Source organism: Zingiber officinale, chromosome 8A (genome assembly GCF_018446385.1).
Source record: "Zingiber officinale cultivar Zhangliang chromosome 8A, Zo_v1.1, whole genome shotgun sequence".
Classification (NCBI taxonomy): Eukaryota; Viridiplantae; Streptophyta; class Magnoliopsida; order Zingiberales; family Zingiberaceae; genus Zingiber; species Zingiber officinale.
Window position 1 is genome coordinate 3529340 of NC_056000.1, and position 14741 is coordinate 3544080.

Below are 14741 nucleotides of genomic sequence, written 5' to 3' on the forward strand. Positions count from 1 at the left end.
TCGTAGGTGCTGCTATTTATAGGGATCGAAGCCCTTCTCCTCCTGCATTAATGGATTAAATTTGTGGGGAAAGGGAGCGCAGAGAATCTATGGCAGGAGTGCAAAATCCAAGGAGGAAAGGAATTGGAGGCTATCTCAGGAGACGTTTGTTTGGTGGGTGGGAGCAGGAGCAGAGACCACTTTAAAAGGGAGAAAGTTGCGGGGAGAGTGGAACAAAGGAAGCTTGGAGCCTTGCGTTTGGCGCCGAGTTTTGGGAAGCATACGATTTTATGCGACTCGTCTGTCTGCTTTTCGCTTCACGTTTTGGTTTTGGAGCATGTACCTTCCCCTCTTTCCTCCATGGACTTTGCATGAGCTAGCTACTTCCAAGTTTTGAACTTGGAATTAATCAGCATTAACCTTTCCTTCACCCTACCATTCCTTCATCGACCTAGTTTTGATGAATCATACAGTTTTGGTGACAACAGGGCAAACCGATCAGAAGATTCTACGTTTGTGTACGTAGATTCTACGTCCGCAGTTCCGGCGATCATAACAGTGACCCATGGATTGGCGTATCTATTTGTTCTTTTCTCTTTTATATCCATCGATTCCTTATCATTTCAGTCGCAGGTTTAGGCTTTAAATTAATGGCCATTTTAACAACGCTGAAACAGATTGAAAATGGAAAAAAAAAAATTCTTAGTCTATATCCACTTATAATGTTAATGTCTCCGGTTTCCACCAATTCATTACTAAGTATAAATTGAAATGAGGAAAACAAACAAGAAGAAAGGATCCAACTATCAAGTGCATCAGACGTGGACTCAGAAACTAGTGGCGTTCTTGGAGTTTGCCTATGTAGTTAACCAGAGAGCCTTGCTTTGGATTGAACCCTTGCTATGATTTGAGTTTTTGTTTGTGCTTGACTTTAGCTGAACAGCTCCCTGTTTGTTTGTTTATGCACAGAATTAAGGATTTAGCTTCTTTCTATCAAGTATACCATTTTTTTTTTATTTTTGGATTGAAATTTATTCGTGGTATGCCATTCATGGTTTACCTAGCTGATCATTATAGATATATCCAAACAAGATGCAAAGAGGGGAAGAGTATGAGGATGGCAGTACGAGTCCAACAGAGAGGCGGTATGGCAGAAAACACTTGAGTCGTATTATTGTTGTTTGATCGTTAGGTGGAGTTTCCATCCAAATGGCTCCGGGACAATGTGGAAAATTGAGGAAACGCAAGGAAACAAGCGACGTCAAAGAAACATGGTTTTATCCCATAGAACAAATGCTCAATTCCAAACCTCATTTTACTACACTGCCATGTTAACCTTTAAGATGCTGAAGAGGTATATGTGGAGTTTTCATGACTTCTGATAGATCATCGTTTCAGTTTTTATCAAACCAGCCGATTGAATCTATTTTTGCCTGGATCAGTTGATCCAATTCTGATAACTTCATAATTGCAGGACTGCACGTTGAATAAGCTAATTTCCATGGATTAAGTTGTAGTACAAAAAAAATTAAGCAAGAATGATCTGCCAGGTATCTCTCTCTCTCTCTCCCTACGCATCTATTATCTAAATAACACCAATTGATCGTGTAGTTGTAGTCTTCAAGCATAAAACCCGTTTGTGGTATTGTCGCCATTATGAGGCTTCTCGGAGCTCCTCCTCCTGGTAACGACGGCCCAAGTGAAGGCCTCCAGAACAAGCGCAACGCCGCCCAGCGTAGCGATGACGGCGATGTAAGCGTTCTTCCACTTCTTGGCAGGGTCCAAGATGTCGAAGCCCTCGAAGACGTTGACGATGCTGAGGATTATGACGGCGTATCCGACCGCGTAGTGGTAGATGTTCCAGTACCATCTGTACTTGTGATTCTTGTCGGGCCTCAAAAACAGAGCAAACACCTGCACGGTGGCGAGGCAGAAGAGGGCGATGCCGATGTCCCTGTGCTTGTGGTAGGTGATTCCCTTCGACTGGCTGCCGAGCTTGAGGCCGAGAATCCAACCGGCGAGGCCTACCACGTAGGCCGAGCACTGGCAAGCGACGTGGAGGTAGAACCACGCCGGGTCGGCGAACTGGAACACCTTCACGTACCTTGCGATGATGGCTCCAGTCGGGAGTAGAATTCCCCAGCTGATGGCGTTTATGACTCCATGAATCTGTCGGACGATTCAATTAATCATCAGAAAAAAAAATGGATGCAGGATGTGAAAGTCCAAATTTTGGACGAACATACGTTCTTGCGATGCAGCCTCGAATTGCCTCCGCCGGAAGCGGTCTGGCCGGAGAGGAAGTCCAGCGTAGACATCGACTGTCTGTTGGCTGTGCTGAGAGGGTGACCGTTGGGAACTCCGTCGCTAAAATCCGATGAAGCCTGCCACACTGTGTTCTGCCTCGTGGTGTTTCCCGGCAGCTCCAGGGAGGCGTAGATGGTGTAGTAGCCGTTGGAGTACTCCGCCCGCTTGTCGTACACCGTGAAGGCCAATTCCTCGTCCCGGACATCGGCGGCCTGGACGCTGTAGCTAGTGAAGCGGGTGGCGAAGACAGCGACGTTGCCGGTGGTGGTGTTGGTGAAGGCGAGGAAAGCGTTGGCCCCGATCATGCCGGCGCTGTTGGGGTTGATGGCCCAGGCGACCCAGCTGGCGGAAGACCCCGATGCGCGGTAGGCGATGTCGACGGTACCATTGGAGGCGAAGTAGTTCCAGTGGAGGGAGGCGCTGTGGTAGGGAAGGACGTTGCAGGCAGTGTATAACTTGTCGTTGGAGAAGGTAATCGCAGCGTCACACGTTTGGGCGGTGGCGTGCTGCAACAGGGAGGAGGAGGAGAACACGACGAGGAAGAGGATGGCAAGCTCCATGGCCGAAGCTTGGAGAGGAATCGATGAGGATGGCTTCAGAAATCAAGGTAGAGGGAGGATGAAATAAAGAGAACGGAAAGGATGTGATTTTCTACGACGAAATTGGAAGACAAAGCCAGGGCCAATTTCCACACCCCCGTAGCCACGCGACTTTTTCCATTCAAAACCTACCTCGCTGAACGCGGAATGGTTGACTCGGTATTCATCCATCAATTTATTCAGCGAAGTCATTTTCTATGCCGGAATTTTTAGTCGATCAACCGCGTCAAGTTGATTATTCTCTTGGTAAAGTTAACTTCGTGGAAAAAAAAAAAGTTTCCCACGAGTCACTACAAAGCAAGCATCAAGTTGACTAACATTAATTTCTTCTGATACCTTCCCACGTCGACGTGACGAGTTGATGAGCAAATAATTCGATATATTTGGGTGGCTTTATGGAGAGAAAAACAGTGTCCAAATTAATTGAGTAGCCGATTGACCTCCTTGCCAAAAAACAAAAAAGAAGTTGAACAAGTCCAAATAAATTCAAGATGAGTGATTATCAATACAATGATGTGAACCATTATAAGGTCGGATTAACATAGAAAAGTCGTGTCGACATAGCATGAAATTGGAACAGCAAAACTTTTATAATGGTTGGCAAAACGACTGACAAGGTCGAATATGACTTCCAATAACACAAGAGACCTCTTTATAACTTATCAATAGACAGGCAACTACACACAACGATAAGTGGAAGACAATGTTCACAAGAACATAGATGACATGCACTCTCTAGGGGATGTTAGCTTTTATCTTAGATGACTAATGCAACAAACATTTTTGGATGAAGAAACTAACGAATTTGAGAAATAGATAAGAAACCCTGACTCTTATTTTTTTCTACACACCTGCATCATGATACTTCCATCATATTTAACTTGGCCTGAATATTAATTTTGCTTGATTATGCTGATCAGAATGGATACCATTATCAAAAGAAAAATGTATTAGTTAACTCAAAGACGTTCTATTAAACAACAAAATACTCCCTTTAAAATTCAAGGCAAAAGGCAAGGAGCAGATAATTTTGGATATTGTAATCATACCTTAGGAAAGTTGAGCTGAATCTTGATCGGCCTCTTGATGGTCAGTTTCAACCATGCCATAACTCGAGTCTTGAGCATTGGATGATTGATTGTCTTCTTTTTAAAATTTCTCTGAATTACATTAACAAGCAGGTGCTGCTCCTGCATCAGATAAGATAATGCTACTTTTGGAGATCACTCAAAGGACATCATCAATATATATAGTGAACCTTCTGGTATCTAAAGAGAATTTAACAGGCGAATTGATAAGATTGCATGAATCAGAAGGAAAAACAGTAAGAGAAAATTCCAAAATAACGTTAAGCTACGTGAGGCTTGGTAATATATATGTCACAGATTCCTTTTGTGAAATAACTCAACTAAGATATAGTCAAATAGTTTTTAACTGGATAGCAACAAATGAAACGAAAAATTATTTCTCTTGTGAAATAACTCAGCTAAGACTCACACACAAATAGTTTTTGACATGGATAGAAAGTTACCAACACCTGATATTAAATTCTTTCATATCTGATAACACAACATACCTAGCTCTGGCATCCTCCTCAGGATCATGGTGACGAACCAAAACCAAAATCAACACAGCTCCAGGGGGTTCCTCTTAATCTTTCTTTGGCCAAAGCTGACTTAGCTCCCTAAACGTTGTTTCCTGGCATTGATCTAGGGGGAAAACCAAATGCGCTTTTCCAGAAACTATGTATAGAAAGCCAAATATTGCTGCTCTAACTGCCAAACAAAATGAATTCAGAGTTTGCATTTTTCAGTCGAATAAATGGGGAAAAAAATTAATGAACACTGTAAAAATGTTCAAGTGCATAGGCATGTGGGAGACGAGAACCGGCAATATGGTTTTGAGCTGATAACACCACCTTTTGTTGGATATGGTTCTTCATGCCCTTTGTGAGGTAAGGAAGAAAATGAAGAACTGCTGCGCCAATTTGCAGAACTGCACTTCATTGAATATGTAAAGCTGTTGACCTTATCTTTCACGCAGAGGAAGAACAGCCGTAATTTGTTCCCTTCACATCCAAAAATAGATCAAACAAATGTAATACTACGGCAATCTCAGAAATAAATTTCCCTTCCACTAAATCAAATAGCAAAGAGCGTATTAGGGGATGGATTATACAGAACAAAAGAAAATGGGATGCTTGTTTCATCAATCAAACAAAGCAAGGTAACTCAATTAACGGAGCGAGCGGAAAACGAAATAGGAGATGAAAGAACCTTGGACGAGGTGTCGGGCGGATCTCTTCCCCCATTCTACGAGACTCGCCGAACCCTCCTCTTCTCCGTCGCGGATTTCGCCATTTCAGTCCCTCAGATCCAGATGCAGATCGAGGGTTTCATTTGCGGGAAGAAACGATAGGCCACGGCCGCAGCGAGCCTCGCAGACATCTTTTGTCCCGGAAAAGTACGGGGCTGGATCGACGGCGTCGAACCGAAAATGCACTATTGACATTGTGCAGAGCGCCGCGGCCCAAGTCGGACATCTTTGAATCGTGATCATCTAACGCACCGCACCAGCTTCCCCAAATTGGCACATCTTTATTTTGTTGTAAATATTTTTATAGCAACTTCATAGATTTTTGAAAAATGATCAACTTTCAAACAAATAGATTTCATCGTATAATTGTGTCTGAAAGCCGAGGATAAACGTTTTTATGTTAATCTTTTAACTTTTTCTTAAAAAACAAAAACTGATCCACACACATCTCCAAACACATTCAAACCGAAAGAAATTGAAAAGACTTGTGGACAACTGAGAAAAATAATAATTTTAAGTACAGAATAAAGATAATAACTGATTTTAATTTCGATTCATTTTGATATGGAACATAGGCGGTCATTTGGCAGACTCCACATGTCATCAAAGTTGGTACGTGGTGGGATATTTATCACATGAGATCGTAAGGTCGAAACTCAAAGTAGTCAGGGTGTAAATCCCTGATCTCTGTGCAACTCACCCCACCTGCCACATGCTCGCTCAGGATATTATGATTTACCTCTCTCGTGATGACCTTGGGTCGGGTGCAGCGGGGGCGCTGGGGACGAGCGATTTCGCCTTTTTACCACATGGGCGGTCATTTAGCTTTGCATACAACTGTCGATCTCTGGAACAGCGTAGCTACGACAGCATCGTCACGTCGACGTTATTTTGTGAAGACAATAACTTGAGTTCACTCTCCAAGGCTTTCTCCTAGAGATAATGGAAGGTTAATATGTCCTAACGGCTCTACTTCATGCTTCGTAAACCTAAATAACACCGTACAGAGATGTAAAAGTTCATGTCGATCTATCGACATCTGATCTAAGGCCTTTTTGAGGGCACATTTATCGAGCTCCCCATATATGAAGGCCCTTGTCACATTATAGTTAGCAAGAGTGCATATCTTCATTAAGCTATGTTTACTCTAGAGTGTGGATGAGGAAAAGAAAAGAATCAACGATAGAAAGTTATCTTTGGAGGAAGAGAAAAGAAAGGGTGAAGAAATTTTTTCCTTTGCACACTTGTTTACCTTGATAGAGGAAGGTGAATACTTGTGATGTAATTTTGTAAATAAAAAAGGGTGCATGCGTCATTTTATTGGTACATAGTATAATTTTGTGAGTTAAAAAGGCTACATGCGTCATTTTTTTTTGTATATAATGTAATTTTGTGAATGTAAAAGGAGTACATGTGTCATTTTTTTTTTCCATCCGCTGCTTTCCGTCCGATTTTGAGGTGATCGATTTTGGCTCCAAAATTATCTGCTGATGGATTGCGTTACTTTTCATTCGGAAAATTTTAATGAAGTAAACGACGGAAACTTTTCCACCGTGAAAACTTTTCCTTAATTTTGTTTTCCACTCTCCCAAGTAAACAGAGCCTAAGAGTAGATACCCCCTTGAGGTCGTGAGTCCTAAAATTGATTGGGGACCTATCTCCAAACGAAACTTGGTGTCAATCCCATAGTTCTTGAGTCTTCAACCATAATTCTTTCGGGCTCTATTCGAATATCCATCAGTCGATCCTTCTGAAATCATATTGATGTCACCTTGGAGTGGGGGATTCTCTCTGTTGGTCCTGTGTAGGCTGGCAACTCGGGATACTTACACTCTCTATCACCGTGGAGGTTATTTTCCTGTTCGTACCACACCAGTTCCCAAGACTGAGATTGAGACCTCCTTCTTGAGGGTGTGTCCATTCGACGATTACTTTAGTGCTTCAAATTTTGACCCTGAGATTGGGTGGGTGACCCTCAAGCTAGCTTTGGAAATTATCCTCGGTAGGTAGTGACCTTGGAAATGATCCTCGAGTCAAGGAAATCCTAAATTTGCTAAATTAGCGGTGAAAATTTTTTTTTGTCGCTCGTATAGCGACAGAATTAAATATTCATTGCTCTTTAACTAAACAACGACGGAAATAAATTATGTCACTAAATTAGCAACAAAATTAAATTTTCATCCCTATTTTAAATTTATTAAAAATATTTTTTTATTAATAACGATTGATATTACGACAGAAATATATTTTTGTCACTAATTTGGTTGTTAATTACAGGTTTTCTTATAGTGGATGCGACTCTCGCCTGAGAGAGTTGAGGAGTCGAGTAATTGAGCTCTTGAAATCACATATCTAAGCTGATAGAGTTGGGTGATTAGATAGTTGCAGTCAGACGATTGAGTCGTTAAAGTTGGGCTCCTGAGCTAATGGAATCAAGCGATCGGGCTATTGGAGTCGGACAATCAAGCCGTTAGAGTCGGACTTTTGAGCTAATGGAGTTAGTTGACTGGGTTGTTAGAGTCGGTCGACCAAGTCTTTGGAGTCAGGATCCTGAGCTATTGGAGGTGGATTCCTAAGCTAATGGAGCTGGGAGACGGAGCTAGGGGAAGTCAAATATGTCTAGGGATGATAATGGGGCGGGTTCGGGTCGAGTTTAGTAAATCACAGAACTTGCCCCGTCAAAAAAATGGACCTGAACCTGAACCTGTCCCGCCTAATTTTTCAACCCACCCCGACCCCGCTCAAAATCCAGCAGGTCCATAGTGGGTTGGACCCGTTAACCCACTAAATTTAAAATAATAAGTTACTATTATTATATATATAGGGCAGGTCCAAGGTGGATGATCCGGTGATAAGGAGGGACCCCGATCAACGGGGCGGTCAACGACATGGTGAAGGTCAAAGTCCGATCGGGCAACCCCTCCCGCTCAGGAGGAAGAGGGTCCAGGCGGATGCTAGTATAGCTCGGCTCCATACCGAGCTTTTTACGCTCAGAACAGACGAAGTAGGCGCCGAGCGACCAGCCCGCTCGAACGCACATAAGTGAAACATTGACGACTGAGCAGGCTACATTCGGACACAGCTCCGACCTACATAACGTGGAATCAGGATAGTAGGATGTTGGCCAAGCAGTCATTCCTCTCGGTTCAAGGACAAGGCCCGCTGAACAACCAAGGGCTGGCCGAGCATTCATCCCGCTCGGCCCACTAATAGACAAAAGGAGGATCAGCCAATATCCTCATAGGGACTCGCGCCATCGACAGACGACATGGTTGGCAGCATGGACAGGCAGAAGATCGTACAGTGGAAGTTTCTACTGTCTTGTCAGAGATATGCTCGAGTCGTTAAGATATGGTGTCAGATACACTTTTCTGACACGTCTCTTCAGGGTATGTTTTGAGGAGCATGCACGCGTTCCCAGGGAGTCCTATATAAACACCCCTAAAATTTGACGGATGTATGCATAATCTCTACTGTAGCCACATTTACTCTGTCATTTTACTTCCTCATTTCTTCTACATCGCCCGTGTTTGACTTGAGCGTCGGAGGACCATCGCCGAGCAACCCCTCCCTGGCTCGGCACTGACATTGCTATGGTTACAGGCTTCATTGATGAGGAGTCTACCACCAATCATCAGGAACGCCATGTCCCAACATCCATTGCTTCGACTCTCGAACAGGATAAATGAATTTATTGAAATATATAATCCGGTTACAATCCGCTTCTAAACTCGATTAATAGATTTAGATCCGTCCTATCATCTATTTACCCCAAATAAAACAGGGCCAAATTTAAACTCAATCTATTACCATCCCGTGAACTTTCTCTTTCATTACGCACAATTCCATTTGTCTATTTACCGTAAGCTTGACTTCTTTTTCACACCACCCCACGTATAGGTCTCCATTTAACGGTCACATCGTCTTAGAGCATCTCCAGTGGGGGATATTTGGAGGGGATATTTCTCCAAATATCCCCCACCCCCAAATATCCCCCATTGTGGGGGATATTTGATGGGGTAATAGAAATCACCGGACACACATCTATGTCCGATGATTTCCTCACGTGGGGCCCACAAAAAGTGGGCTGCCGCTACTGTTTTATTATTATTATTTTTGTTTTTAATATGGTGCGCCCCACCTTATATGAGTGTTGTCGTGACTTTATATTTGTTTCATTTTTTTAAAATTTAATGAAATTCAAACTATGCAAACATTAAAAAGAGTCCGTTGGATAAATTAATTGTCGAGGAATCAAACGTTCGGAAAATTAACCGTTCGAAAACGTTTGAAAAATTAAACGTTCGATAACGTTCAATTTCTCCCTATATATACATCCTTTCTTTCATCTATTTTTATCATTTTCATACCCATTGCCTACCAAAAATTTAGAGAGATGGATAAAAATTCTGGTCATTATTTTAGGGATTTGTTCAACTCTCCAAATATCGACGAAAATTCATGTGAAGAAAGTTCTCGAGCTCGTCCTAATTTCTTCAATCCTCAATTTCCATTTCCCACTCAACATTCACCAAATTTCCAACTTTTTCCATACCCACCACCATATTACCATAATTTCCAAAGTTATCCAAATTCTTTGAGTGACGACCCTCGAGCTCCATTTTATACATATCCTCCAGAATATTGGCAGAGTAATCAGTATTTCATGCAAGACTCATCTCATGGAATTAATCAGCTTCAATCACCAGAGATTCATTCAAATGAATCGAGAAGAGCTAGTGTTGATGCAATTAACAGTGATAAAGGTACACCTTATGCAGTCCCCGATTCACAATTTCCTCCATTTTCATCTGAAATAGGGTCCGACGATATTATTCTCAATCAAGCACTAGAGATGGGCAACGAATCAGATGAAGACCATAACAAGCGAACAGTATGGACAGTGGCAGATGATAAGCTCCTTGCAGCGGCCTATACAATTATGAGTGAATATTCAGTAGTTAGTAATGCCCAGAAGAGTGAGTCATTTTGGAAATGAGTTGTGACATACTTCAATACCAATCGAGCTAAAGGAGCTAAAAAGAGAACCGCGGAGAAAGCAAAATCACATTGGGCTTCATTGAAAAATATCGTAAATAGATACAATGGAATCTACAATAAATGGTATAATGATCGACCAAGCGAATGGAGTGATGAGGATTTGATGGTGCGAGCTCATGAAGAACACAAAAGTACTTTTAAAACTACTTTCCAATATGAGCATGTGTGGAGAATCGTGAAAGATAGTCCTATTTATGCTCCTCAATCCTCAGATCGACGGGCAACAAAAAAAGCAAGAACATCAAAATCATCAGGTGCACATACTGACTCTTCTAATCCTAACACAACTGCTGATATAGATGATAGAGAAATCTGATTTCGTCCAATGGGACAGAAGGCATCAAAGAGGAAAGGCAAAGAAAGAGTATTCCTACTTGATGAATTGAATCAGGCTATGCAATAATCAATGACGCAGTTGGAAGAGTATATTAACAATAAGAAAGTTGATCAACTCATCCAAGCACATCAACTCCTTGTAATGGACACACGAGGCATGACTGATGAACAACTTCAAAATCATCTAGCGATATGTGAACAACTGAAGAAAAAATTAAACATGTAGTTAATTTGGTTTATTTTAGTTGCTCAATGTTACTTTTATTATTTGTAGTTTATTGTTATGTATTTTATTAATTAAATATGATTTGTATCTCTGTATTTTAATTTTAAATTTATAAAATATTTGTATTTGTATGAACTTAAATTTATATTTCTATTAAATTTTTGTTAGAATTAAATGTAAGTTAATTAAATTTGATGAGATATTTAATTGTGGAATTGAGGATATTTGAGAGTGAATATTTGATGAGTGAGACCCATAAATATTTGATTGGTGGGATATTTCATTATGGAAGTTGAGATATTTGAATAGTGGGATATTTGAAAGATGATGTGGAAGTAGGGTTCACAAATACTTGGGAAAAATATCCCAAACTATTGTGGATGCTCTTAGATTCACATTAAAGGTCAATTCTTACATTTTAACTAAAGGTGTCAAGAGCATTCACATCAGTTTCTCTATTACTATATCTAAAATTTAGGGTGAATGATCCACTTTATTAAATTTAAATAATCACTTTTCACTACACACTACATTAAATATCCTAAAATTTCCAACATACTTAATTTTTTATTATTTTCTTCTATTTCTTCTAATTTTTTATTATTATATTTATGAAATGAGCGAAAAGAGAGAGATTAAAAAAAATATTATTTTATTTTTATGATAGAAGTATTATTCATTAAATTTAGAGAATAACTATTTATCAAATCTAAATTTAAAAAATTGATAAGATAACTGATATAGAGGATTTTTAATTAATTTATTTAAAATTTAAAGTAAATTTTTTTGAATATGATAATTGATATTGATGTTCTAATGCTCTAGGTTCCAATGAGATGACAACACTAGTTTGAGACATTGCACCGTTGACTAAGATGATCGCAGGGGGAGAAGAGGCTGCCGTGCGGGGGCCGCAGCTTGCTACGGTACGCGGCCTCGTCATACGGCCGCCGGTAGAATTTCATCAACGGCAGAAACGATTCCCTCTCCCTTTCCGCTCGGCTGACGTGGCCCTCTTTCTTGAACGAGAATAGCACCGACGGCGACTGCAAGAATGACGGCATCCGAGTCCTCGGCCGCTGCTTGGAGGGCGTCTCTGACTGCGGAGGCGCACCGACGACGCGAGCAGTTGATCGGGAGGTGCCGGGAGAGACAAAGGAGAAGGACCGGGCGGTTAACTGGGAGGCGCCGACGAGGGAGAGGCTGGCGGTGGGCACCACGGCGCTGTTGGTCGTGGTGGTGCTCAAGTACCACGGCTTCAGCGAGTTGTGGTGGGAAACGGTGACGGAAAACCGGGACGAAGTGGACCTGCCCACTTTGGCGGCGCCGCCGCCAACCGCTGCGTCGAAACGGAGGGAGGTCGTCCTCGCGCACGACAACCCGAAGGTGGAACCCTCGAGGGAATCTTCGTAATCCATCGACGACACCACCGCCGTGACGGCGCCGGACAGCTCGACGAAAGGCCGAACCCCCTAATCAATCAATTACACAAAAAAAAAACAAAGAAGTAAACAAGCTTAATCACGCTGCATTAATTTCCAATAGTTGCGTTGATTGCAGACCTTCCACAGGCAAGAGAAGAGCGAGGGTGGATCGATCACCATGGCTCTATGAAGGCGCCCAGGGTAGTACTCGGAAACAAGTTTCAACGTCCCCAAGAACAAGCTGAGGAAAGTCTTCGGTGACCTGAAAAAGCCTGCATCGATGGCAGCACGCACATATATAAATACACATTAAATCTTACTGAATCCGAGACAGAGAACACAAATCATCTCAGTGTTCATTAACTTTTGAGACATTGGGAATTCAAAGAATGTCACTGTTATGTAAAAAGAGTCTGCAGGACTCTGAACACCAGATTGTTATTGACTAAAACGTCCGTTGGTGACTGAACTCTTTAGTACTTATTTTTCAATTTTCTTATAACTGAAGCAAGCTTTATTAGCTTACTGGCGTCAAAGAGAAGCACGAACTGATCCACGAATCTGGCCATGGATGAGACGGCCACTTCCAGAGTGAAAACAAAGAACAGGATAAGTCTGCCAGAAGCACAAATAACATAAGAAGAAATAGTTAGAGCAAAATCAGACAAGTAAAGAAATGAAATTAAGCTTGCAAAGTTGCTCACGACTTCTGAGATTGATCTTTGAAGTAGTCTTGTTTGATGCGAAACACTGCGACAGGCCTGGCCTCGTCGTCGTGACCTGCTACGTACGCCATCCCATCGGCCAGCTCGGTGGAGAACTGGTCCGCCATTAAATGCGCTGTCGGGTTTTTGATACAGAAGAGAAGCAGGGGTTAGTACGGACGGAAAAACAGATTCCATGTATATTTCTGAACAAACGCTATAAAAAGAAGCTTATATGAAAATCCAATGGACATGTATACTTGTGATTTTTTTTGTTTTTTGTTTTTCAAAATATATTTAGAAGTTAAAACATGATTTGATCTATGTTGCTATAAAAAGTTACCAGCTCCAATGGCCTCTCTCCACGAAAGGACGGCTCTGAGATGCTTGGCTGCCTTCTTAACGCTCTCTCCTTTAGCTCGCAGGAAGAGCTCCACACAAGCATCGCTACAGAACTTGCCCTGCCATCGACGAGAACCAGACAAGTCTTAAACTGTTCGTGCATGTATTGTTAATTCGTGGGGGGCCACTGTGGGAAAAGAGAGACCGTGCGGAAGTTTTCACCTGTTCCACTGTGAGAGGAGCTTGTTTGTTGAGGGCCCGGAGAACTTCATCCACTCGAGTCTTGGGCTCTTTCTTCTCTGTAGTAGATCTCGTCATCACAGTCACAGAGGGGTTAAAGTTGAAAACTGGAGATGAGGTAACTGGTAAGGATGAAGGCATAAACGTGAGGGGAATAGTTTGTTTAGGCATGTGAGGCGAGGTGAAGCTGGTATTTATAGTGGAGACCAAGAAAGCGAGTTGTTTTGTACTTGCGCTGTGGGAGAGGACACAAACCGGTCAGAGAAAAACTGGGCCGGGGAGAAAAAAGCATGGAGATTTCGAAATTTCTCCATTTTCTGGACGAAAGCTGGTTCTGTTTATGTGAAAGTGAAAGGTTAATGATGTCGATATAATATGTATGATTATTGAAATCTAAATTGTAGATACACATAAGAAGAGTAACGATCGTGCATGTTTGTGTAGCAGCATGATTCTATTATCTGAGAAAGAAGATATGCTCAACGCACATCAAAAGACACGATGAAAACGATAATCATAGAGAGAACAACGACATGCCCCTTTTCTGGTTGATTTTTCATCATAATCTTTTTATTACTCATTCTTTGCTTGTTAATTTTTGATCTTTGAGATTTTTCATGCATCTTGGCTCACCACCTGACGCCTGGTGCTTGGCCGTGATACTGAAGATTGAACCAAATGGCACACACTCTAAATCAATGCTCTCCATTCCTCGCCTAGCACACTTGGGGTAAATTTCACCCTGCCTGTACAGGCACTGCCCTAACCTCTCACAATGAGATGGTGGGACCCACTACTTAAGTGTGGGTCCCATCATCCCAATGTGAGAAGTTGGGGCAGTGCATGGTAGGATCGAATTAACCCACACTTGGACACAGCAATGCTTGCAGCTGTTACACCTACACCCACTCCTTTATGATGAGTGATGACTCCCACTTCGAAGAGCTGCAGCACAACTGGATCATCCCCAGCGCATGCAACAACATCGCTTCCCCTGCCAGGCTACTCCCACTGCCACTCGTACTTGCAGCTGTTGAGAGTAGAGCATTGAGATGGCTTTGGTTTAGCCTACCAGCTACTTTCGAAAACGACAAGAGATTGTCCCTGCTGGCTGCAGCTTCCGTCCAAATACGCTTGGACTCTACCTCCCGCTTCTATCTGCTTGTAGTCAACGGGACGGCGAGAGATTCCCGCCCCTGCGTCCGCC

The 14741-nt window shown here is 42.2% G+C and overlaps 2 protein-coding genes across 2 annotated transcripts; both read right to left on the reverse strand.

Moving 5' to 3' along the window:
• Positions 1–1456: 1456 nt before the first annotated feature.
• On the reverse strand, positions 1457–3368 carry LOC122011972 (cytochrome b561 and DOMON domain-containing protein At5g47530-like). The gene is made up of 2 exons (XM_042568416.1): positions 2226–3368; positions 1457–2148 (listed from the first exon to the last, which is right to left on the reverse strand). Exons 1-2 carry the CDS (start codon positions 2844–2846, stop codon positions 1600–1602), a joined length of 1170 nt encoding a protein of 389 aa, XP_042424350.1. The 5' UTR covers positions 2847–3368; the 3' UTR covers positions 1457–1599.
• Positions 3369–11634: 8266 nt separating this feature from the next.
• LOC122011423 lies at positions 11635–13684 on the reverse strand. Its single transcript, XM_042567814.1, has 6 exons — positions 13517–13684; positions 13296–13413; positions 12953–13088; positions 12775–12863; positions 12387–12520; positions 11635–12296 (listed from the first exon to the last, which is right to left on the reverse strand). The coding sequence occupies exons 1-6, from the start codon at positions 13673–13675 to the stop codon at positions 11670–11672; spliced, it is 1263 nt and encodes a 420-aa protein (XP_042423748.1). The 5' UTR covers positions 13676–13684; the 3' UTR covers positions 11635–11669.
• Between the last annotated feature and the right edge of the window lie 1057 nt (positions 13685–14741).